The 27,511-nt window shown below is 37.3% G+C and overlaps 1 protein-coding gene across 1 annotated transcript in view; it reads right to left on the minus strand.

Annotated features, from left to right (window-relative positions):
- Positions 1 to 8,833: 8,833 nt before the first annotated feature.
- JMJD1C (jumonji domain containing 1C) overlaps positions 8,834 to 27,511 on the minus strand; it is a 267,626-nt gene continuing 248,948 nt past the window's right edge. The window contains 8 exon segments of the mRNA XM_043596445.1: positions 8,834 to 9,755; positions 10,060 to 10,191; positions 18,291 to 18,467; positions 20,209 to 20,348; positions 23,291 to 23,413; positions 23,796 to 23,926; positions 24,928 to 25,018; positions 25,576 to 25,744. Of these exon segments, the coding sequence (XP_043452380.1) occupies positions 9,666 to 9,755; positions 10,060 to 10,191; positions 18,291 to 18,467; positions 20,209 to 20,348; positions 23,291 to 23,413; positions 23,796 to 23,926; positions 24,928 to 25,018; positions 25,576 to 25,744 (1,053 nt within the window). The 3' untranslated portion in view covers positions 8,834 to 9,665.

Below are 27,511 nucleotides of genomic sequence, written 5' to 3' on the forward strand. Positions count from 1 at the left end.
GCGTATCACTGAAGGCCAGCACATTTAGAACAGATTAAGAGAAGAAAGGAACAGAGAAGAACTATAAAAACAACCATGAAACAAGTAACAAAATGGCAATAAGTTCATGCCTATCAAAAATTACTTTGAATGTAGATGCACTAAATGCTCCAATCAAAAGACAGCGTGATGGAATGGACAAAAAAGATCTATTTATATGTTGCCTATGAGAGACTCATTTCAGACTTAAGGCACATGCAGATTGAAAGTGAAGGGATGGAAAAGCATTTATTATGCCAATGGAAGTGAAGAAAAAAGCCAACGGAGCAATTCTTGTATCAGACAAAATAGACTTTAAAACAAAGACTATAAGAAGAGACAAAGACGGACATAAGTGAAACAATCCAACAAGAAGATATAATAATTGTAAATATTTATGCACCTAACATGAGGGCAGCCAAGCATATGAAGCAGATAATAAAAATAAAGGAGGTAATTGATAATAACACATTAATAGGGAGTTTAATAAACCCCACTTAAATCAATGGATAGATCATCCAAACAGAAAACCAACAGGGACATAGTGGCTTTGAATGATACATTGGACCAGATGGATCTGACAGATACATTCAGAATATTCCATCCTAAAACAGAATACACATTCTTTTCAAATGCATATGGAACATTCTCATCACCTATTAGACCACAAAACAAGTCTCAGCAAACTCAAAAAGATCAGAGTCACACCATGCATCTTTTCCAACCATAACACTATGAAACTAAAAATCAACCACAAGAAAAATTCTGGAGAGAACACAGATACATAGAGGTTAAATAACATGCTACTAAGCAATGAATGGGTCAACCAAGAAATCAAAGAGGAAATTAAAAAATACACGGAGACAAAATGGAAACCAAAATACAAAAGTCCAACATCTTTGGGATGTAGCAAAAGTGGGTCTAAGTGGGAAGTTTATAGAAATACAGGTCTGCCTCAAGAAGAAAAATCTCAAACAACCCAATCTTACATCTAAAGGAGCTAGAAAAAGAACAAACAAAACCCAAAAGCAGGAAGGAAATAATAAAGATGAGAGCAGGAATAAGCAAAATAGAAACTAAAAAAAACCAAAAACGAAATCCAAAAAGACAGCTCAAAAAAATCAGGATCTGGTTCTTTCAAAAGATCAACAAAATTGATAAAACTTTAGCCAGACCACTAAAGAGAGAGAAAGAGAGGAGAGAGAGGAGAGACTCAAAATCAGAAATGAAAGAGGAGAGGGGCACCTAGGTGGTTCAGTTGGTTGAGCATGTGACTCTTGATTTGGGCTTGGCTCAAGATATCACCATCTGGAGATCGAGCCCCATGTCAGGCTCTGTGCTGACAGCACAGAGCTTGCTTAGGATTCTCTCTCTCTCCCTTTCTCTTTGCCCCTCCCGTTTGCATGCTCTCAAAATAAACACTTGGAAAAAAAAAAAAAAGAAATGAAAGAGGAGAAGTAACACTACAGAAATACAAAGGATTATAAAAGAGTACAAAAAATTATATGCCAACAAATTGGACAACCTAGAAGAAATGGGTAAATGTCTAGAAATAACTTCCCAAAACTAAATCAGGAAGAAATAAAAAGTGAACAGACCAATTACCAACAATGAAATTGAATCAGATGGCTTTACAGGTGAATTCTACCAAAAATTTAATGAAGAGTGAATATGTATTCTTCTCAAACTATTCCAAAAAATAGAAGAGGAAAAACGAAATCTTCCAAATTCATTTTACAAGGCCCACATTACCCTGATACTATAAAAACACTACAAAAAGAGAACTACAGGCCAGTCTCATGAACACAGATGCAAAAGTCCTCAACAAAATTTAGCAACCCAAATTCAACAATACATTAAAAAAATCACTCACCACGATCAAGTGGAATTTGTTCCCAGGATGCAAGGGTGGTTAAATATTCACAAATCAATGTGGTAAATAACATCAACAAGAGAAAGGATGAAAATCATATAACCATTTCAACTGATGCAGAAAAAGTATTTGACAGAGAACAACATCCACTCATGATGAAAATCCTCAACAAAGTAGGTTTAGAGGGAACATACCTCAACATAATAAAGGCCATATATGAAAAACCGACAGCTAACATCATCCTTAATGGTGAAAACCTGAGAGCTTTTCTCCTAAGGTCAGGAACAAGACAAGGATGTCCACTCTCATTAAACTTTTATTCATCATAGAACTGGAAATCCTAACCACAGTAACCAGACAAGACAAAGGAATAAAATGCATCTAAATTGGTAAGGAAGAAATAAAAGTTTCACTATTTGCAGATGACATATTACATATAGAACACCCTAAAAACTCTAACAAAAAAGGTACCAGAACCTAATAAATGAATTCAATAAGGTCACAAGATACAAAAATCAATACACAGAAATTTCTATACCCTAATAATGAAGTAGCAGAAAGACAAATTAATAATCCCATTTACAATATCACCAAAAATAATAAAATACCTAGAATATATTTAACCAAAAAGGTAAAAGACCTGTACTGTGAAAACTATAAGACCCTAATAAAAGACACTGAAGATGATTCAAACAAATGGAAAGATATTCCATGCTCATGGACTGGAAAAATATTGTTAAAATGTCCATACTACTCAAAGTAACCTACAGACTTAATGCAATCCTTATCAAAATACCAACAGCATTTTCCATAGAACTAGAACAAAAAATCCTAAAACTTACAGGGAACCACAAAAGACCCCGAAGAGCCAAAGCAATCTTGAAAAAGAAGAACAAAGCTGAAGGTATCACAATCCAGATTTCAAGAAATACTACAAAGCTGTAGTAATCAGTATGGTACTGGCACAATAGACACATAGATCAATGGGACAGAATAGAGAGCCCAAAAATAAACTCAGGATTAAATGGTCAATTAATCTTTGACAAAGGAGGCAAAAATATGCAATGAGAAAAAGTCTCCTCAGCAAATGGTGTTGGGAAAACTGGACAGCTCGATGCAGAATGAAACTTTCTTACACCATACACAAAATAAACTCAAAATGGACTAAGGACCTAAATGTGACACCTGAAACCATAAAAATCTTAGAAGAGAACACAGACAGTAATGTCTCTGACACTGGCTGTAACCACATTTTTCTTAAAAAAAAATTTTTTTTTACATTTATTTTTGAGAAACAGAGTGAGACAGTGTGAGTGGCGGGGCGGGGGGGGGGGGGGGGGGGGGGGGGGGAGGGGCAGGCAGAGAGAGAAAGAGACACAGAATCCAAAGCAGGCTCCAGGCTCTGAGCAAGCGGTCAGCACAGAGCCTGATGTGGGGCTCGAACCCACAAACTGTGAGATCATGACCTGAGCCGAAGTCAGATGCACAACCAACTGAGCCACCCAGGTACCCCTATAACCATAACCACATTTTTCTAGATAGATCTCCTGAGGCAAGGGAAACAAAAGCAAACAAACTATTGGGACTACAACAAAATAAAAATCTTCTGCACAGTATAGGAAACAACCAACAAAACTAGGCTAACTGAATGGGAAAAGACATTGTAAATGACATATTCAATAAAGGGTTAGTATCCAAAATATATAAAGAATTTACACAACCCAACATGAGAAAAGCAAATAATCCAATTACAAAATGAGCAGAAGACCTGAACGGACATTTCTCTAACGAAAACATAAGATGGACAACAGAAACATGAAAAGATGCTCAACATCATTCATCATCAGGGAAATGCAAATCAAAACCATAGTCAGATATCACCTCCCATCAAATTGCAAAGAATGGCTAAAATAAAAAACACAAGAAACAACAAGAGTTGGCAAGGATGTGGAGAGAAAGGAACCCTCTTGCACTGTTGGTAGGAATGCAAACTAATATGGCCACTGTGGAAAACAGTATAGAGGTTCCTCAAAATATTAAAAATAGAACTACCATATGATCCAGTAATTCCACTACTGGATATTTACCTCCAAAGTACAAAAACACTAATTTGAAAAGATATATGTGCCCCTATGTTTACTGCAGCATTATTTACAATAGCCAAATTACAGAAGCAGCCCAAGTTGCATAGATGATGGATAAAGATGTGGTGTATGTATACAATGGACTATTACTCAGCCATAAAAAGGAATGGAATCTTGCCATTTGCGACTACACAGATGAATCAAGGGAGTATAAATCTAAGTAAAATAAGTCAAAGAAAAATAGCATGATTTCACTCATGTGGAATTAATCAACAAAGAAAAAAGAGACAAACCAAAAAGACTCTTGACTATAGAGAAGTGACAGTTACCAGAGGGGAGGTGGGTGGGAGGATGGGTGAAACAGGTGAGGGTGAAACTTACTGTGATGAGAACTGAATTATAGAACTGTCGAATCACTCTACTGTACGCCTGAAACTAACAGAACACTATGTTAACTATAGTGAAGTTAGAATTTCACAATTTTTTTAAAAAGTTGTATAGAATACTTGAGGTATTTGTTGAATTTTGAAAAGAGGCTCTTATTATTGGAAGACTGGGGACAGAATGAATAGGCTCACAATTCAAGACAGAGAGACTTGGACTTTGACTATTTGTTTTTAATCTATTATTTATTTAAAAAAATTTTTTTTAGAAGTGCCTGGGTGGCTCAGTCAGTTGAGCATCCGACTCTTGATTTTGGATGAGGTCACGATCCCAGGGGATTGAAACCTGCGTTGGCCTCTGTGCTGCCGTGCTGGGTGCAGAACCTGCTTGATTCTCTCTCCCCATTTGTCCCTCTCCCCTGCTCACGTATGCTCTCTCTAAAATTAAAAAAATAAAAGTAATCTCTAAAACCCCACGTGGGGCTCAAACTCAAGACACTGAGATTAAGAGTTGCATGTTCTAACAACTGAGCCAGCCAAGTGCCCCCATCTTTGGCTATTTTTAAATGCTATTTTTCATTGTCTTTTTGTGGTTATGTGGTGGTGAATCTGTGGGTTTACAACACTGCTAGAAATATTTAGTTTAAAAGTTAGAATGGTATAGTACCTGCTTTGGGTGAACTCGAGCCTTTATTCAGGCTCCATACTCTTCCCTGTCTGCTGCTTGCAAATCTGTCCCAACATAAATTTATAGGGAACAATTTGAGCACGATGTGAACTGTGTTTAAGGGGCAATTTTGCCTGCAAGAAAAACTTAAGTGAACGCAGAAAACTGCATCATCTGAACCTTCATGCTGGTGCTGAGCCACACCTTTCCATCCATCTACACCTGGTATTACACCTTCCCCTCTAATTCCACACAACCCTTCTTCCAACACGGCACAGTATTTCTCACCAAGCAGCAACCCTTTCGATGCCCATTTCCAATGCAAACTTCTACTCTTTCTTCTTTAGGGTAAAGTGCCATTTATTTTATAGTATTAACCTATTCTTAAATATTTAACATGTTAAGACACTGCTGCCTCACTTTAAAAAAATTTTTTTTAGTATTTATTTTTGAGACACAAGAGAGAGCGCAAGAGCGAGTGTGGGGGGTGGGGGTGGAGTGGGGGGACTCCAGGCTCCAAGCTGTCAGCACAGAGCCCAATGCGGGGCTTGAACTCACCAACCATGAGGTCATGACCTGAGCTGAAGTCGGACATCCAACCGACTGAGCCATCCAGGTGCTCCCACCTCACTTTTTAAAATGTGTCACTGATAAGTTTTTCAATGTTATGCCCAAATTCTTGTTTTTCCTCCTTTAAAAGTCCTGTGGTTTTCACCAGCATAGTGCAGGGATTTTTAGGAACTGACTGGAAAAAACTTTGCTAACAAAACATCAGCATTGATCTTGTACTCCCCGCCGCCGCCCCTGTATTCTTTACTAGCTTGGTAGGACCTCTGAATCAGTTACCATCCTATGTTGGCAGAGGACCATGCTGGCTCTCCACCTTGTTTTGCACTTCTTCATTTTGGTTTGTTCACCGACCCAGCCCCCCAAATCTTTTCATCATCTGTCAAACCTGGGGTCAAAGACCAGGGGACAGGAGCGCATTGTTGGGCTCATTTGTCCTCAGAATGTACCTCCTCTCAAAATGGGAGTCCAGCTGTGACCCACACATACAACACACCATTCTTGATTTGCCCCTCCACTGACCCCAGGGCTGAGGTCTTTTTCGTAAGACAAGACAGAAAAGACAGGCAATCCTCCAGGCTTAAGGGCAGCTGGTTGGCTCATTTACAGACAACTGAGTGAACAGCTTAAGTCAGCTGTGAAAATCTCTCCAGTCAGGAAAGGGAACCCACTTTGTGTGCAGCCAGTGACCTGGGGCTCGCCAACATTTCATTTTTGTTTGAAAGGAACTTTGCTTTCATTAAAAGAACCAGATTTCTGTGAGAGCCAGACTATATACTACTCGGTTTGAAGGTGTCACTATCAAGGTTAATTACTGTGAAACCAGGTGTGTCATAACTTGAGTCTGAATCTTGGCCACTTGCTACATCCCAGTATTCATAGTGCACGGTATACTGAATAGCTGTAGAATGGTAATTAAGTAATTTTCTTTTTTTCCCCCTCTTCCATGGCCAGCATTCCTGATCTGATCTGGGAGATGACCTTTGATAGGTTGGCAATTAGGAATAGAAGATGCTAAAAAACAAACAAAAAAAACAAAAGCAAAAACAAACCCCCAAAAAACCAAAACAAAAAAAAATGGGGGAGGGGCAGCACCTGGGTGGCTCAGGTCATGATCTTGCAGTTCGCGGGGTCGGGCTCTGTGCTGACAGCTCAGAGACTGAAGCCTGCTTCGGATTCTGTGTCTTCCTCTCTCTCTGCCCCTCCCCTGCTTGTTCTCTCTCAACAATAAATGTTAAAAAAAAAAAAAAAAAAGAAAGAAAATGCCAAATTTACATCACTGTATATGTACACACACAGAACAAAGGTATGAGAGCACATTTTTCTTCTGAAGCTCACTAATCTTACACAGATATCACCAAACCCATATTCCATCTATCAAAGGGAAGCATCAAGAACGACACATTTTATGGGTGTTCCAATCCCAGAATGTGCTGGGCAGAAGGGAAATGGGTTTGGACTTATGTAAATCATTACTCAGGAAAAAGAATTCAAATTCAAGTCCAAATTAAAGTAAAATGGTAGGGATCTGAATATTCAGCACAAGTTTCCCTGTATAGTCTCTTTGAAGATTATTTTACACATTTATTATGTACTCGATCACTGTCTGGAGGAAACGGACATGCTCAGATGGTTTCATATGTGAGAAGCATCTGAGCTAACCAAAAGGATGAAGGAAACAAGCTAAATGGGCAGAGGAATCGCTCCACCAGGGATGTGACCGGTAAAACAACTCACAGCATTCCAAAAAGTCACATGTCTTTAATGATGAAAGCGTTATAGTCCACTCTCTCCACCCTGCCTTACCAAGAATTAGGTCACTAGCATGGAATTCAGACCATGGATAGAATACCTGTATCAGATGAGTTTGTTTTGAAAAAAGCCACACTGCCAGGCTTGATCTGCCTTAGTTTCAGCCTCTCTTGTAGGGGTTGTAGTACAGTTAAAAGGTGGCTCAAACAACAGCAAAAGCAGCAAAACCTTTTGAAACCTTTTGGAAAAAAGTCACAAGACTTTAGGTTCTTGGCAGACTTTAGGGAGCAGCAGGCAGTCTACTCTAGAATTAATATCTTGGGCTTGAAATTAATTTCACATCAAAATTAAATCAGATGGGACTTTTGAAAGTGTTAAGCAGCAAATACCATTTAAATGAACTGAAACATGTTTAAAAAAATAGTATTAAAAAGGTCAAAAACTTAGAAGATTCACATTATCGTCTGAACGATTCCTCAGCCCAGTGTTTCTAGCCAAGTACTCGTCACCCATCCCATTAACCCCTGCGCCACGTGGGACATTAATGTGACCCGTAACCTCATACTCCTGGCTGAATATTGCCTGGAGTAGGTGACATCATAGCCCACAGGGAGTTAAAAGATGGTACACATAGGGGCACCTGGGTGGCTCAGTCATGATCCTGCGGTTCAGGAGTTTGAGCCCCGCATTGGGTTCTGTGCTGATAGCTCAGAGCCTGGAGCCTGCTTTGGATCTGTCTTCTCTGTCCTTCCCCCACTTGCACACCCTCTCTCAAAAATAAAAATTAACATTAAAAAAAATTAACGATGGTAGATATAAACAATGGAAAAAACTAAGCAACTTGCATGGTCACAACTTGGGCTACTTACTACTTTTTTCTTTTAACTATGTGCTTTCAAATGAGAAGAAAAGGCTGTCCCCTTCAGTATCCTGCAGGTGTCAGTGGAGGACGACATATTTCCAGGAACATTCAAATGGATAGGTCTATGTGAGCCTCAGAATAACCAACTGGTGATAGCTATTAAAACAAAGACTCTGAATTAAAGCAACTTACCAGGGTCACACAGTAAGTAGCAGAACTCATATTCAACCTAGACTGGCTGACTTTAGGCCACTGTGTCCCCTGTCTTCCTCCCACCCCCAAAACTATCTTATCAGCTAGCTCTGTGGTGAAACACATTTACTTGAAACTGATCACATACGCTCATAATCATGGCTTTAAAAATTCACATACGCATTCTTCTTTCAATGAAAATGTGTTCATAAATAACAAATAGAAGTTACCGGTATTCCTTTTTTCAGTTGTGCCATAGGACAAATGAGTTGAGGCACTTGTGATGGCCCATAAAGTCTAAAGAAAAGCACAAAACTTATAAAACAAAGGAAAAATGTCCCAGAAGAGAACATTGTAAGAAAATGCTTAGTAGTCATCATGATGATGAATCCTTGGTAGTATGCACATCATAAAAGGAAGAACTCTGGAACACGCTATTTTTTGATAAAGTCCTTTTAATGGAAAATGTAAAACCCCTTTCAACTTTAATGTACAAAGCCATATGTAACACTTGCACTTTTAACAAATAAAAGCAAGCCAATGTTTTAAAAAAATACATCATTAAATGTATATATGTATATATTTACATAGCATATTAAGTTTAATATTTAGCTTTAAAAGTTCACATAAATTTTACCAAAATGAGACAATTTTAAATAAATTACACCTTTTGAAAATGTTAAATTGTACAGTCAATAGCTTCAACAAAATATTGAAGTGTCCGTATTTAGTATCTACTTTATATACTTCATATTTTACAAATTTTACAATTATTTGGCAGTAATTTCTGATTATGACATGAATGCTGTGCGATTCAGCAATTTCCCAAATGCAGGCAATAGCTGGTGTTTGTGTCCTATTCTCACAGTAACTGTCTCAATGTAGTGAAAAATATCCGTTATTTTAGTAAACTGTACAAGGTCACATTTACACTTGATCAACAATATAGCGTAGAATTTTGTGGGTCTTTTTGTCAAAAATAAATACATCATTTTAAATCTGGCATTTTCACAAACATCATATACACTATAATACAAAAACAGCTATGAAGTGCTGCTTTTTAAATTTAGCTTGTTTTCATAACTAACATTGCATCACAGGAACTGTGACTTATGCTATACTGCTGCGGTATCAGTAACAAGTAATTGCTACAAAAGAGAATTTCTTGGCACTGATGGTTTTATGAAGCTTAAGTCAATGTGCATACTTATCATCGTTCGAAAGTAATTACAGTTCAATGGCCTAAAAGTATCAAACTGGACCACACCTAATTTTCTTCCATATCCTCTACTTCGTCTTCATGTATCTTCAAAGCTCTCACCATTTCCTTAACTGCATGATACAATATATTTTTAACCTGAAAGAGATTTTGATATTTCTAATCACTTAAGCTGGAGATAAATTAAAGCTTTTTTTTTCTTAATGAGGGAAAGATACACTCAAAATAAAATATATGTCAAAGTTAAAAAAATGTTAAACTGAAAGTTAAAATAAGGGCCACTGAAAATCATACAGTTAAATGCATACTGTTATTAAGCTGTGGTTGTTATCCTAATGTGACAAACAAGGACAATGATTGCCTAAGCAGTTATGCACGTATCGTATTTCTGAATATAAAAGGCACATAAGAACAGGAGTCAGTTAGAAAATTCATCTCCTACCTGTAGTTTATCATCGTAATTGATTTCCTCCTTCAAAAGTCTCAGTTCCTGTGTTAAATGAAATGACTGTACAAGATGTTCTGGAGACACAAAGTCTTCAGTTACCTGAATACAGCTGTGAAAATTCTGTACCTATCCCCGAAACAAAAGAGTAAAATAAAAATTTTAGGAGGCAGGAATACCAGAGAACTTATTTTCTCCTGAACATCAAATGCATTTCAAAGCAGAACACCATGCTTTTATGAGAGTTCTATCACTGAAAAGCTTTCATGTGGAAGGACTGTGTAAATGTAGTATTTTTAAATGATGAAAAGAACTTTTCCAGAAATCCTTCAGAGAGGCTAATAATCAGATTCTAAATTACCAATTTGGTCATGGTGGATTTCTTGGTGTTACTTTAAAAAAAAAAAGAAAAAAAGAGCGCAGCTGATGGGATCTGCTTCCCTGTTCGGTGCAAACAATCTGATGTTGCTCCTCTGGCTTTCAGCATCTGGGTCATTTCACTGTTAATTTTTAACCAGAGAGTGGGTTAAAGCATAAGAAATGAAATTTAGTTTGTGAAAAACTGGGAAGAAATCCAGTTCTAGACAGATCTATTGCTCATGACAGTTTTAGAATTATCCTAGGATTTTATTTTTGCCTTTCAAATTAAACAACTAAAGATACATTCAGTCTCTAGTGGCGATATTACTACAATTGATGTCTCCCCTGACTAAAATGGTTTTCACAAAAAGCCAATTTTATGTTATTTATACACCATGTACAAACTGACTTGGTACTTCACTATTTCTTGGAATTGTTTTTTTTTTATTAATGCTTAGTGTAATGACAGAGAGAGAGAACAAAGCTGATCCAGTCCAGATTTTTGTGATGTTCTAGGTCTTACAGTGATATTTAAAGACATCATAAAATTCCTGGGAAAGGAGAAATAACTGAAAACTAAACATTTAAACTAATTCTAATTTTTAAAAGATGAAAATAAGTCTAATTGGGAGGTGTGAAAAGTAAGATAGTAAGTGGGGATAGAGAACTGTGAAAAAATGTGATAGAGTGATGGATTCCAAAAGTGCTGGAATTTCTCCTCTGGGAATAATGTCCACCTGCTCAAGTCTGCAGAGTTCTTTAAGTCAAGCTCTGTGCCTCTACTGATAACTTGGTAGCACATATAAACATTCTCTTCCGTTAGTCACTAGGTTGTTGGTTCTTCTGTAGGACGAACATAGTGATGCCTCACATTTTCAGCACTGCTATATAGTCTTGCTGGATCTTCACCATGTGTCTCTAGAACAGATGCTCTATTTCACAGAACAGGAAATGATGGATAAGAAGTTCAGTGCCTGTTCCAAGATAAATCAGCCAACAAATGGCAAGCCAACAGGAACCCAGCTCCTGTAACATTTTGTCTAACAGATGCTTTATAGTCCTATATTAACTCGGTCCTGTATTAACTCAGTCCAGCATACACTCTCCAAATGTCCTTTCACTTATCTGAATGTACTGTGGGGATTAAAGCCTTCAAAAGTTCTGCCGTGTACCTTTTAGCATGTCTGCACCTACTTATAATTTTTCTCTTCACTGATATTCTAATTTTGTTCATACATCATCTTCCTGATTTTCTTTACCAGAGTCCTTTAGCTCTTTGAGTACACTTATGACACATGACTTAAAGTCTATGTCTAGTAAGTCCAATGTCTGGGCTTCCTTGAGGAGGGACAATTTATGTCGATTGTTCTTCCCTTATTATTAGGCATTACTTTATGGTTTCTGTTTATGCCTTGTAACTTTTTCCTGAAAAATGGACACCTGAACATTATAATGTGGTTACTGGAAGTCAGATTCTCCCTGTGCCTTAGGGTTTGCTGCTGACTGCTGAAGGCTGGAGTCATCTATATTTTTTGTGACTTTTCAACACTATTTCTGTTAAGACTGTATTATTCCTTGTTGGCTGTGATCACTGAAGTCGCTGTTCCATTATCTGTGGTCAGGCAGTGACCTGCCAGAGATTTTCTAAATGCCCCAAATCAGCTGTCCTTTTCTTTACTGAGCAGTCCCCTGGTTGATGTAAATTTGGATTAAATTCCAGAGTTCTGAATAAGTTGATTCTGTTGGTTTTACCAGTTTATGGTTGTTTTAAAATCATTTTTAGGACCATGACATTTATTATTGCTTATAAATACTATTATGTTTTCTGGGCCCCTGGGTGGCTCAGTCGGTTAAGGATCTGATTTCGGCTTGGGTCATGATCTCACAGTTCGTGAGTTAGAGCCCCACATCTGTGATAGCAAAGAACCTGCTTGGGATTCTGTCTCCCTCTCTTTGCCCCTCCCCTACTCGTGTTCACTCACTCTCTCAAAAAATAAACTAAAAAAAAATGCTGTTATGTTTTCTAATGACCTCAACCTGATACATTTTACATAACGGCTTACAGTTAGTGTGAAGAGTCAAGAACACATTTGAACTCTTCGTTCCACTTATTAATTCTGGGCCATCTTTGAGTCAAATTTCTCACCTTCTTGACAAACTGTCTTATTCATACTTGCCTTCAGGACCAATTATAATCATAAACAGGTAATGTTAAAAAAGTGTAACTCTTTGTGTTCACAGGTTATTATCTTGCCACTGACTGCCATATACACAAGTGATTTGTGAGAACTTCAGAGTGAAAGATTTCGCCAAAGTCCTTTTAGCATTATGAATGCAGAGAATTCACAAGTAGCAATATTATAAACTCACTATAAATGGCCAAACACAATCAATGAAGATAAATAGTTAAGGACAAATTTATCACTGAAGATTTTGTGACTTTTTTTTTTAATAAAGTTTTTTTTTATTTTGAGAGAGAAAGTGAGTGCACATGTATGAGCAGCAGAGGGGCAGAGAGAGGGAGAAAGAGAAGGGAGAGAGAATCCTAAGCAGACAGAGCCCAACATAGGGCTTGATCTCAAGAACTGTAAGATCATGACCTGAACCGAAATCAAGAGTCAGATACTTAACCAACTGAGCCACCCAACACCCCTGTGGCTTTAAAAAAGGAAAAAAAAAAGGGGGTTTCTTTTAAAATAAAGGCCACGATGAACATCAGGGTACTAGAGCTAAGACCAAGGAAATCCTGGAGGTGAAGGTCCACGTGCCCCATCTAATGATATATCAGACTTTCACAGATTCAGTCATGTTTGCCAGTGAAGATAAGCCGGCAACTAACTGAAGAGGGAAGTTCTTTTTTTTTTTTTTAATTTTTTTAAATTTATTTATTTTTGAGAAACAAAGTGAGACAAAGTGTGAGCAGGGGAGGGGCAGAGAGAGAAGGAGAGGGGCAGAGAGAAAGAGACACAGAATCTGAAACAGGCTCCAGGCTCTGAGCAAGCGGTCAGCACAGAGCCTGATGCAGGGCTCGAACCCACAAACTGTGAGATCATGACCTGAGCTGGAGTCAGATGCTCAACCTACTGAGCCACCAGGTGCCCTGAGTAGTTAATACATATGGAGAGTTGTGGCAATGATACTTTCCCTCAGCTAGGCCTCTCAAAGTGCTCACTGATGACAAACCAAAGAATACAATGGATCATTTGGTCAAAGCCATGTTTTGATAGATGCCCTGGATTTGCAAGGGCTTCTTATCTGCCTGGTTTTCGAGGCGTGGTCCTCAGAGAGTACCATCAGCATCACCTGGGAACTCGTTAGAAATGCAAAATTTCAGGTCCCCCCTTGGACCCACTGAATCAGAAATTCTAGGGGTGGGGTCTAGCAATCTGTGTTTGATTAAGCCCTTGAGGAAATTCTGATGTATTTTTAAAGCACAAGAACCACTAATTAGAGTTTGGGTTTATTTTGAGGGCTACCTGTAGTCTGTTGGAAGTGAAGTCATCAACGAAAAGTTTTCAGGACCTCTAAGGACTAAATGAGTTGTAAATGGTAATACATCTCAAATCCAAGTTAATATGGTGAATGGTTTTTTTTCCTTTTAATTTTCTCTCAAAACCACGTTATCGTCACTTGTGAGTCATGGACAGCACCCTTTCAACAGAGTACAAATAACCATGCTGTCATTATCACACCACATAAGGAAAAGAAGACAGAAATTGTTGTGCTTATAGCTGGCGATTCTATGCCAAAATCTGCCGCGGAGCTGTCCTAGAGCACTCAGCAAGCTAGCGGCGAAGCTCAGAATAGAATCTGCCAGTCTAGGTTGTCCATGCAGTTTCAGTGTACCGGAGTGGGATATCTTTTATACTCTAGAAATCTACAATGAAATTTGCTCTCTAGAATCTAAATGATATTTCTACCTAGCTCAAAAGAGAGCATGTTTTTCTATGTACTTATGTGTACAGTTATAATTGGAGTTATATTCCAACCTAAGTAAACTTTCTGAAGTGGCCAGAGAAGACACATACAGAATGAGGCTAAAATTGACACGTTTGTACAAAGAGCACAATATATATAAATTGTGGAAAGTCATAACTTTGTTTTCATCTGTACTTGTGTGAAAATATGTTGTATATGAGAACATATTTTCAAGCTGTCAGGACTTACAAATATTTAAATGTATTATCCTAAACATGGGAGACAGCAATGAAAAACAGAAAGCTCTGTCCTCAAGAACCTTCTATTCCAGTGGGGATTAAAAGACAATAAACAAATTAAGTAAATTATGAATAATATTAGAAGGTGATGATCAAAATGGAGGAAAATAAAGCAGGGGAGATGACAGGGAACTGGGAGACACAATTTGCGGTTTAAAACTAGGGTGAGTGGGATGCCTGGGTGGCTCAGTTGGTTAAGCGGCCGACTTCAGCCCAGGTCATTTTCTCGCGGTCTCTGGGTTCGTGCCCTGTGTTGGGCTCTTTGCTGGCAGTTCAGAGTCTAGAGCCTGGAGCCTACTTCGGATTCTGTGTCTCCCTCTCTCTCTGCCCCTCCCCTGTTTGCTGTCTCTGTCTCTCTCAAGTAATAAACATTTTTTAAAAATTAAAAAAAAACCAACTAGGGTGAGGAAGGTGACATTTGAGCAAATAAAGCCTGTAAAGAATGCTAAGAAGGAAGTCTTACAACAGATATCTGAAAAAAGAATTCCAGGCCAGAGGATTAGCAAGTACAAAGGCCCTGGGGTACAAACACATATGGTGTATGTGAAAACCGTAGCAATGGCAGGCAGGGTGGTCAGAGAGAAGTAAGGAGGAGAGAAGTAGGGGAGGAAGGCAGTGAAATTGTGTATGTGTGTGTGCGCGTGTGTGTATACATGAGAGCATGGACAGGATACAAATAAAGATCATTTATGGCCTGGGGAAGCTTTGAGTGGAGTGTTATATGAACAAAACTTTTTAACAGTATCACTCTGCCTAGTATTTTGAGAAAACATGGTTTTTTCCCCCAAAAAAGCAGCAGCAGAGAGACATGTACATGGCATAGAATCTCTGTGGTAACACTGGTTACCTTTGAAGGAGAGGAGCTGGGGGCAAAGGTGAGAAAAAGACTGAATTTTTACTGTGAACCCTTTGTACTGTTTGAATTCTTAAAAATCATATAAATGTATTACATTTCAACATAAAAATTATTTGAAAATAGTCCTTTCAACAGATAATAGAACTGATATGTCCATATGCAAACAAAAAACAAAAAACAAAAAACCTCGGTCCAATACTTTGCACTATGTACAAAAATTAAAAACTAGTCACAGACCTAAATTTAAGACTAACAACAATAAAGTTTATAGAAGAAAACGTATAAGAACATATTTGTGATCTTGGGCTACACAAAAATTTTGGAATTACAATAATAAAAGTATGATACATAAAAGAAAAAAACTGATCACCTGAACTTCATCAAAATTAAAACACTTCTCTTTAGAAGACACCATTAAGGGGGTGCCTGGGTGGATCAGTAGGTTAAGCATCTGACTTCAGCCTAGGTCATGATCTCGCCATTACTGAGTTCGAGCCCTGAGTCGAACTCGGTTGCTGACAGCTCAGAGCCTAGAGCCTGTTTCAGATTCTGTGTCTCCCTCTCTCTCTCTGCCCCTTCCCCACTCACACTCTATCTCTCTCAAAAATAAACATTAAAAAATTTTTTAAAAAAGAAAAAGAAAAAAAAAACCCAACTGTGAAAATGTACAAAATATTTGAACACACATTTACCAAAATGGATATAAAGATGATAGCAAATAAGCACATGAAAAGATGCTAAACATACCTGGTTATTAAGAAAATGTAAATTAAAAGTACGAGATACCAATGCACATGTATTCAAATGCTTGCAAACAAAACTGACAATAAGTAGTGACTTATCACTGTCCCCAGATGGAAACCAACCAAATATTCTTTAATTGGTAAGTGGATTAAAAAAAAAAACCATTATATTTATACACAGAACAACTACCCAGCAATCAAAAGAAACCAAATACTGATACACACAACATGGATAAATATCAAATGTATTACATGTTGAGTAAGAAAAGTCAGATTCTAAGGGTGACATGTCATAGGACATTCTAATACAGGCAGAACTATAGGAGGAAACAAGTGGTTGCTGGAATGTCAGGTTGGAAAAGTTGACTAATAAGGGGCAGGAGGGAATTTTTAGGAGTCATGGAAGTGTTCACTATTTTGTTGTGTTGTTACCTCACTATATAGTTCTCAAAACTTACAGAATGCACATAAAATTATACCTTGATTTAAAAAACTACACTGTCCAGTTTTATTAACTTGAAGAAAGTAGATACTAAAGTTAAATATGTAAGGATTTTCAGGGGAACTTGTTTCATAGTATCAAAGAATTCTATTTACAAAAAGATTCACTGCACTATTCTCCTAAAAAGACTGCTTCATTGAGGATATTTTACTTTTTGTTACTAATTAGCTCTTTTCTGATAAGAGACTAGAAGGCAAAAAAAAAAAAAAAAAAAGGGGTATGTGGGGTGAATCCCATTTAAACTTTAACCATAGGGGCACCTGGGTGGCTCAGTCGGTTGAGTGACTCTTGGTTTCCGCTCAGGTCATGATCTCACGGCTAGTGGGTTCGAGCTTGGGATTCTCTCCCTCTCTTTCTCTGCTCCTCCCCTACTCACACTCTCTCTCTCAAAACAAATAAATGAATAGAAAACTTAAGAAAAATTAATGAAAAAATAAAGCTGAATCAAAAATGAAACAACTCTGATCACTGACCATGGGACAATAAAACAATTTAATATAAATAATGTATTAATTTAATCAACACATTTAATATATTTTTTCCTCCAGGAAGTTATTGTAGTGAAACAGGTGTATTATTATGTTTGTGTTTTACTATCATAAATGCCATTTGATATTTAAGAATGATAAATCTAACCCTGAGCTTGACATATTAATAAAAACTAAGTAAGTAACTATTACCATTTATGGAGTATTTGTGGTATTATATAACAATGTCACAACACTACACAGGCAGTTATTGCATATATATGGTTATACAAAATGTGGAAAATTTTCCATGTCTTATGTAAAAGTACACATATGAGATATGTATAATATCTCAATAACCAGGTGGTGGGAAAGGTGGCGAACCCACTCTGGGGCAAACTAGCTTTTTGGGTTCTTGGGTTTCCCCTACACACTTTGTTACTGTGAAGGCTAAGCTGGTCCACAGTAGCTCCAGTCTATAGGAATCCACTGTATGCTTTCAATACAATCCTCCAAGCCCACTATGCCATTTTGCCAAGTGCCACATAATCAAGCCACAGAAGCAAAGATAAGGTATTTTAGTTTCTAAATTTTGTGGATCAGTAGCTATGAAAATTACATACTTTCTTTGGAAACATTATCACTGTGTTAGCAACCTGACAAGGGGGGAGTTACACAAAAGCCTGAATTTTCGAATGGTCTAGTCAATACTTCATTCTGCTCAATTTGGTGCCTTAGAAAATGTGTGATCTCCTAAGTCTTATTAATAACTTAAGTGTTAAGTCTCACTACCAGGAACCGAATATATAGTATCTCATTTTCCCCTTAAAAAGACTTAAAAATTAGATTTACATCCACTAAACCAGAAACAATACAAAAATGGAAATCTGGCTCATGTTAAAATAATTTCAGTTCTCAAACCATTTAACTACGTCAGATCTCTTCAAGCACGGGAAAGCTATCTTGGTAATTTCTTAAGGAAAACAAACCGGTGCGGGTCATTCTCTTACTTACCAGAACAATTCCTTTTTCAAAATTGGTTCTTTCAGTAAATAGACGTGTTAGAAATAAGTTTGTACGCACCTGATGAAGTGCTCCTGCTGGTAAGACAATGGCATCACCGAGGAACTGAATGAGAGTGCAAGTTCTGACTCCATATTCCTCAAGCAGTCTTTGGCGGAGCTTTCTGTTCACATACCAGCTTTGGTCACGTATTGGATCATGTTCTGGTAGAACTTCAAGGCCTTGTTCTTTTGAAATCTGCAGTATGGATTAAAATTAAAATACATACCTCAGTTTTAAGTAAGGGAAATGATAAATCCCGTTCAGTTAAATTTCAATTTTCTTTACAATAACCATCTCTTGTTCTAATAATCTTAACCATCTTTTGTTCTTAAAATCTTATGGAATGTGTGCACTTAAGGTAATAATATTCTACGACAATTTGAAAAGCCAAAGGACATTACAACAATATTGCACAAAGAGGTTCTGTTAGTAAAGCGAATCATACTACCACCTTTAAAAAAAAAATGTGTTTATTTTGAGAAACACAGAGAGTGAGTGAGTGTGGGGGAGGGGCAGAGAAAGAGAAAGGGAGAGAATCCCAAGCAGGCTCCACAGGGTCAGCACAGAGCCCTGAGGGGTTTGGGGTTTGATCTCCCAAACCATGAGATCATGACCTGAGCACAAATCAAGTGTCAAGACTCAGATGCTTAACTGGCCGAACCACCCAAGTACCCCTATACTATCACCTTCTCAGCTCCTCCTTGCCCCATGAAGATTCTATCCATTTGGTTTCTTTACTGTTATTTCAAGAGTACAGCACAGAGATTAGGGAAAGCTCAGTTTAGTAGCTTTTTTTCCAAGAGCCAAACCATCCATATGTATGGACTTCTTAAACACTTCCTGATCCTGATCTTTTTAGAAAGGTAAGTACAGGGGCGCCTGGGTGTCTCAGTCAGTTATGCATCTGACTTCGGCTCAGGTCATGATCTCATGGCTCGTGGGTTCCAGCCCACGTCAGGCTCTGTGCTGATGGCTCAGAGCCTGGAGCCTGCTTTGGATTTTGTGTCTCCCTCTCTCTCTGCCCCTCCCCCACTCATGCTTTGTCTGTGTCTCTCAAAAATAAATTAAAAACATTAAAAAATATATACGTACAAAGGTAAATACCTTTCTTTACTAAACTTTTAATCTTTGAAAAACCAATTTCAAGGGACACTTTTACTAAAATAAAGATCCTACCTTCTTTAGATGTTTCTATGACATATTAGTTTTTCTATCCTGTACTTTTTACTACTTTTCACCAAGGGAAACATCTGACTCATCAACAGATTAGTTCTTTACTATAAAGGAGATAGGGGAGCACTAGCAACTGAGAAGTTTGCCATTCAAATATCTCAACATGAAATGGGCTTTAAAAGGAGTAAGAGAAAGGAGTTTCTGACTTTCAACAGCAACAAGAAATCCTGTCCTCTTTCGAAGCAAAAATTATTTAATGATCTTATGTTGCTGAATGATAAATGAAGTTACGTTGAAAATTTCTACGGGCGCCTGGGTGGCTCAGTTGGTTAAGTGTTCGACTCTGGATTTCAGTTCAGGTCATGATCTCACAGTTCAGGAGTTCAAGCCCTGCACTGGGCTTTGTGCTGACAGTGTGGAACCTGCTTGGGATTCTCTCTCTCAAAATAAATAAATAAGTAAACACTAAAAAAAAAAAAAAAAAAAAAAACAAGTCCTTGGGGCACCTGAGGGGCTCAGTCGGTTAAGTGACTAGTTCTTGATTTTGGCTCATGTCATGATCTCACAGTTTGTGAGATCGAGTCCCGTGTTGGGCTCCGCACTGACAGCAGGGAGCCTGCTTGGGATTCTCCCTCCCCCACTCACACTCATGCTCATGCTCATGCTCTCTCTCTCTCTCCTCTTTAAAAATAAATAAACTTAAAAAAATTACTAAGTCCTTGCTCAAGGCGAAGAAGTAAACTATTCGTAACCTAAATTATACCTTTTGAAGAAATTCCCTTATCTTGTCAATGTCTTTCCCTGCATAAATATGCCACAGAGCACCAGGTATCTCACTTGAGTCCTTCAATCGTTTTCTTAAAACATCATCCAAATCTTCTTCCTCAAATTTCTTGAGTACTCCTGAAACATAGGAGAATATTTTCAAATTAGTCAATAAAGAGCACCAGGGAGCCAAGTGTCCTAGAACTGACCTATGAGAGCAGCACAGTGCCTGACTAGATAGGACTCTTAAGAGAGGAGGTACACACACAGTTATACTGTTACAAAACAGAAAACACTGACCCTAAGGAGGGGGAGAGTAACAGTAACTTTCCCAGATCATTTGTTTTCTGAAAACCAAAGAACAAGGATAAAACACTCAGGGGCTTCTAACTCAAACTTCACCAACTTTCTTCCTGTCCTAAGGGGGTGGTCCTAACAATGATTTGTACTCATACAGCATTTCGTAACTGACTGAAGACTTTCATGACCACTGCTAACTACTTAGTAAGGTAGGCAAGGATCATAATCTCTATTTTAGGCTTGAGCAAATAGGTTCAGTTGGGGGGGGGGGGGGAGTTTGTTCATTACCATGACATGACTACTAAATGGCCAAGCAAAATGTCTTAGAATTCCTGGGAGATCTCATACGTATATATCTGTAATTAAATGCAAATGCTTCATGTGCTGTGGTTTTGAGGCAACATCAGGCCATTCTTCTAAAATGATGACAAACTAAAAACTGAACATCTATATGCATGTACAGAAAAAGGAGCAGCTAACTGGTTATCTCTGAGTGAAGCATAGGAACGTATACTTTTACAAATTCCTGATTTAACTACAGTGAACATTTAAAAGAAATGTTCTTTTGAGAGAAAAAGAAATTTATTGCTTGCTACAAAGAACACCTCAGATATTTCCTAATTTGTAACAGTAAATTCTTTTTTATGCTTAAAAACTGGTTGCAAGGATTTCTTTACTTAGACATGAATGTGTACCAGGCACTGTCCTAGAATGTTGGGACAAGAGAATTAAAGAAAGACCCAGTCAAGACCTCACAGAGTAAAAGAAGGGATTAATAAATGTAGGTGAATAAACAAGAACACCACACTGAGGTCAATGCAATCAGGAGTATAAAAGGTACACAAAACTGGTTCAGTTCTCAAATGTTGTATATTAACAAAATTATAAATTGGCAACCTCAGAATGATTTCTCAATTTTTTCCCATTAAACTTCACTGTTCTATGAATTAAAAAAAAAAGGAGGAGGGGGATTATTGGGGTAGAGAAAGCTTATCTTTTTTAATAAAGGCCTCTAGGGGGAGACAACTATATGAAGGAATATGCCCAGGAGGAGACAGGAGGCAGGAGAGCCATTACAGGTGGAGGAAAAAGCATATGCTTTCAGTAGGTCAGTATTTCTTGATGTGTTTTAAGCATTAACCCTAAACATTCCTTTTTAAAAAAAACACTCCTTTTTTTTGGGATCATCTATAAAGAGTGGCAAAAGCTTCAGATAAAGACAGCCAAAGGATTAAAATGGATGTTTTCTCAAAAGACCAAATACTATGCTACAAATGAGGGATTGAAGTTGTGCAAGAATAAAGATAAATAACAGTCTCAGCATTTAAGGACATGAAAGACTAGTTAAAGAGAAATGCAGGTATAACCTCTGTATTGGAAAATAAATGCTAGAGGGGTTGATTTGAATGAAGTACAATGAGGTACAGAAGAGTTAATTAACTACGTAGCATCAGAGGCTTTAAAAAGAACAGTAATCTGAACCATAAGTCACACATTTCTGTATTAGAGCTAAGACTATAACCCAAGTATGCCCAACTCAAATCCTGGAGGGGGTGGCAGGGGGGCTCGGGGGCAAAGAGTTTTTATCTATTATAATCAAAGGTCAATCTAAGAAGCTAAAAAAGAGTGTAAAAAGGATTTTCTAGTTTTGGGGGAATTTAGGTTGTGTTTTATGGAAGCTGTCAAATACACAGAAAAACAGAATGAATACTACAAATGAACCCCCATGTTTTCAGCACCTAGTCACTAAGTTTAGATACATCCTTGGCTCCAGATACAGAACTGGTGAAGTATGTGGTAGGTGGGTAATGTGTAGAATTTCACATGAAGTAAATGCAAACTAGGAAAGATAAAAAAATAAATAAATAAAATTCTCGGACCCTAGAAAAGCCTGTGATTCCATAAGGTGTTAAGAACTAGGGGACTAGTACTATAGAAGCCAAAGGCAGCATTTGAAGAAGACGCAGTGATTAACAGTGCCATTTATTACAGAGGGTAAGTATTAAGACCAGAAAGAAACCACTAAAACCACTTAAACTGTGAATGTTGTGAGGGCCGCAGCAATAGTAATTTCAGTAGGGCAGCAGGTGTAAGGCCAACCCGCACTGAGCTGAAATGTGAATGGCAGTTGACAGGGACAGCAAAGAATCTGTTATGAGGGCAGGAGCGATAGGATGGCAGTGAGGAAGACAAGATTTGAAGGACGTTTCCTTTTGATAAAGAAGAAATAGTCTAGAGTGTACTCCTACTCCAAAGAAAATAAACCAGTCAAGAGGGAAAGTATAAAGAAGAGGACAGCAGGTGGAACAAGGTTTCAGAAAGAAATCCAGAGGATGGAACCTAAAACCTATACACTGGGTAGAGAGCTTATTTCTACTTAGGAGAAAAGATTCCTTCCCTGATAGTAGACAGGAAAAAATGAAGAATGCTTGAGGCACAAACCACATCTTATTCATCTTCAGACACCCAGTGCCCAGTTTCTAATATCCAATAAATGTTTATAAGTGAGCCTAATGGTTTATTTTCACAAACAGAACATTTAAAGATAGCAAAGGTCAAATAATAATACTCATTTTTAAAACTAAAATTCCTATTATATCAAAAAAAGACAGGCAAATCAACCACTCTTAAACTAATAAAGATCAGAATATCTCTCTATCTACTGCAATTCTTTTTGCAATCTTTGCTGTTTACTGAGAGGCTGACATTCTGGACAATAAGTCCTAGTGTGCGTGGTTATTTAACTGTCATCCCAAAGACCACTATTCAAGTTTCTTTACCTGCTTTTGAAAGAATGCCATTTCCTTTTGCTATGCCAACATAGACTAGAATGTTTACAACATCAGAGACTTCAACATGGAGATTTGTTGTTCCTATGTCATGATCTTTAGCAGCAGCCACACCTGTGTATAAAAAAAAAACTTTTACTTGACCGAACACATATCCTAAATATTCTCCCCCAAATCGGCTCTATGAGGAACATTTGTTAATTGTAATTTGAGCTATAGTCTCCTTGTTTCAAAACCTGCTTCCCAAAGCCACAATGCAAGAAATTCCCATAAAAATCAAATTAATAGAAAATGTAAATATTTTGCAAGGAATTCATAAGTACTTAACTATATTGGCTATTAATTTCCAATATACTATTTGATAGGAAAAAAAGATTTCAATGGATTACTAGAAAACAGATTTAGTAGTACCTAAAAATAATTTGACAATTATCTTTGGACAGAAGTTAAAATTTCATATAATTCCAAATTCATGGAAATGTAAATATATACCTACCATAGGCACTGCACAACCTGGGTCCTAGATCAGGGCGCACAAAAAATCCTGGCAAATGAGAGGCCAAGTTGAATTTTCCTTCTGGATTACAATATTCTGGCAATGGCAGGCTTTTTAAAAGATCTTCATATCTGAAGAATAATAACACTGACTTGAACACAGATTTACATTCTTTTCTTAAAATTTCTAATGTTTACATTTTTTGAGAGAGAGAGAGACAGAGTGCAAATAGGAGAGGGGCAGAGAGAGGGAGACACAGAATCTGAAGCAGACTCCAGGCTCTGAGCTATCAGCACGGAGCACAATGCGGGGCTCAACGGGCTCAACCTCACAAACCGTGAGATCATAACTTGAGCAAAGTTGACAAACTAACTGAGCAACCCAGGTGCCCCTACAGATTTACATTCTTCAGTGCTTTCATAATTTTCAAGTTGTTCAAAAGTTAATACAACCTTTCTCTAAGGACTTTGACAGGTAACACTTTCCTTGACCTCATTCAGTTAAAATTTTTTTTAAACATCTGAGAAAGAGGCCACCCCTGACCTCATTCAGTTTAAATGAATGCGTAACACAAGGGCAAGCAAGCATCAAACAGAAGTGACAATGACTAAAATTGCAGTTCTGCCTCTCTAGTCTTAGAAAATTAAAAGCATGAATGGGTGCCTGGGTGTCTTAATCAGTTAAGTGTCAGACTCTTGATTTCAGCTCAGGTCATGATCTTGTGGTTTGTGGGATCAGGCCCTGCATGGTGTTCTGCACTGACAGCATGAGCCTACTTGGGATTCTCTCTCTCCCTCTCTCTGTACCCCTCTCCCGCTCTTGCTGGTCTCTCAAAATAGACACGTAGATAGATAGATGGATAGGCAGACAGATAAATACGTACATACATAAAGCACCGACAGAATGGAGGTCCCAAAAAGAATTCCATGTCCTTTGACATTAGCATTCTTTCCTTTACTTTCTAACATAAAGACTTTATCCTGCTGAGGCTACAGAGATTGGGTTTTGCTTTTAATTGGCAAAGAAAATGCCTACAGGTCAAATATACAGCTCCTTATCCTACTTCTGGGGATAATCTCAGCTCAATTTCAAAAACCCAGGTGTTAAAAAAAACAAGTTTTAAAATCTATACCTTGCTGGCATCATAGTCTTGAAGTCTTCTCCTGAAGGGCAATCTTTCAATTTTAAAACAACTGTTTCTCCACTTTTCATTTTTTGCCGTTCTATAAAGAATGCAATTTATTACTAAAAGATAATCTCTGCCTTTTCATTGTTATTAATGTTTGGAGAGGAAGGAAGAGATGTAAAATGAATGATTCAATTGTACAGTAGGTATTTAATGAATGCTTGCTCATTGCCTTTAATTTCTTACGTACTTACATAGTTTTAGGAATTTTATTCCTTAAGTATATAGGTACTTATAATAGTGCAAAAATATTCTTTAAAAATTTTTACAATTGTTATTGAAATCAGTCTTACATTTTTACTTTTAATTTCTAAAGTGTTTTACATACATAACTCTCAAAGGTTTATGGGGCTGCCAAAAATACTCGCCATATAAGGAAACATGGTATGAATAACTATGTATGGTCAAAGGAAATTAGGGGTGGAGCCAGTAATAAGACTAAGTCTCTTGTTTCTAAGTATTTGTTTCTTTTTTTATTAGCCAAAGTAATATAGAAGTTTCAAAGATTAAACATCTGTTAAGTCATATTTGCAATTTATCATTATTGGAGGAGTATGTTTCAGAAAACAGTAAAACAAACAAAAAACAACATACTTGAAACTTCTTCAAAACCATCCCAGAATTCCTTAACATTGGCATTTGAAATAATGCTGTCTTTGCAGTTCAAGAGATCAGCTTGGTGGTCTCCAAAATCAAGACTAATTGACTCCGCCTTCCACAAGCTAATGTTCATTTTCTTATGCACACCAGAAACCACTGCAGGCTTATAAATAGATAGATCAATAAATAAGTTAAAAGGTATATAAGGACACTCAAAATTTGATTTTATATGCACATACAACAAATGGATAACAGCTTAAGTTTCAGGACTAATGACAAACTGTGAGAATAAGAGACTATTAAAAATAGTCCCTGACCTGGAAAGATGTTTACAATATACTGTCAAAGAGAAAAGATAACGGGAGAATGCCATATAAAGTACACTGCCATTTTTGAAAATTAAAATGTGTAGTAATTTTTAGGAAAGAAGTCCAAAAAGCTATACTAAAAATTTTTGTTCTGGGCAGTATAAATATGGATTTTTGGTTGCTTTATCTATAGACTAATTTTTGAAGATAGAACACATTTGTATGTATCTAACATACATAATAAGATTTTACAATAAAATACATACAGTCATTGAGATTAAAACATAACTTGTATCACTTAAAACACACAGGAGGTTTTTTACCTCCACAAGGATCATGATAAATAAAACATTAAATAACCAGGCATAACATTAAATTTCAAGCTTAATGGCTGATTCCTTAAAAGTCTCGCCTTTGAAATCATATGAATTTGAATTCCCTCGAGGCTATTTAATCCTAAAACTAACAACTGAAGATTTATAGCTTCTAAGACTCCAATGCTGATGTAAAAAACAAAACAAAAAACAAACACACAAAAAACAAAACAAAAACCTTTAAGATAGTCTGATGTACTGTTCTTAAGGTGTTTTTTTTTTTTAATTCCTTTATTATAAAAGAAGCAAAAATCTGGGATATGGAGAACAAAGAAAGTTGTGATTTGAGAATCTCTTGTAAAATATAATATATAGTAAGTAATCTTAAACTTCATTAAGACAATTAAAATTTGGGGAACCATAGGGCACAATAACCTTTGGCTAGGGTTATCAGAAAAGAAAAGAAAAACAACAAAACCATCCTTGAGTCTAGTTAACTACTTGGGTGACTATTCCATTAAACCTCCTTTCAAGGGAGTAACGATATACATCCAACATTTAAAAATAGGTTCAGTTAGGGGCGCCTAGATAGGTCAGTAGGTTGAATAACTGACTCTTGGTTTCGGCTCATGTCATGATCTCACGGTTCATGAGATCGAGCCCCACAACGGGCTCCACACATTGACAGCATGGAGCCTGCTAGATATTCTCTCCCCCTCCCTCTGCCCCTCCTCTCCTCACATGTACGTGCACAAAACACTCTCTGTCTCTCTCAAATAAGTGAACTTAAAAAAAAATCTTATCAGCTATTAGATAATTAACTATTATTGGCAATTTATGTATTAATTCCCAGCCCCTATTATGGCTATCCAGGAATACTCCTAACCAGCCCAATGCCACTCTTTCTAATGGTAACCATATTGTTAAAAAAAAAAAAAATGACAGAGGCAAATTAACTAGTGTATTAGAATCTTCTGAAGCAGATTCCCAGGGTACGTACCATCATCATCACCTTCCTGAAATAATGGAAACCTACCTAATTTGACTCTTTGTCTCTAGTCTTATTTTCCCCTAATTCAACTTCCAATCTGCTTTGCTGTCAGTTAATTTTAAAATGTCAATCTGATTACTTTGATTCCTCAAATAAAACCAACAGCTACAGAACAAAATTCAAACTCCTTAGTGTGATTAAGGCCCTTCATAATCATAACTCTAATTACCATTTCCTCACCATTATGCCACAGAAATCTTATCTGTGTTCCAGGCAAACAAAACTACTTAACGGTTTCCCAAGCACCTGATGCTTTT

Source organism: Prionailurus bengalensis, chromosome D2 (genome assembly GCF_016509475.1).
Source record: "Prionailurus bengalensis isolate Pbe53 chromosome D2, Fcat_Pben_1.1_paternal_pri, whole genome shotgun sequence".
Classification (NCBI taxonomy): Eukaryota; Metazoa; Chordata; class Mammalia; order Carnivora; family Felidae; genus Prionailurus; species Prionailurus bengalensis.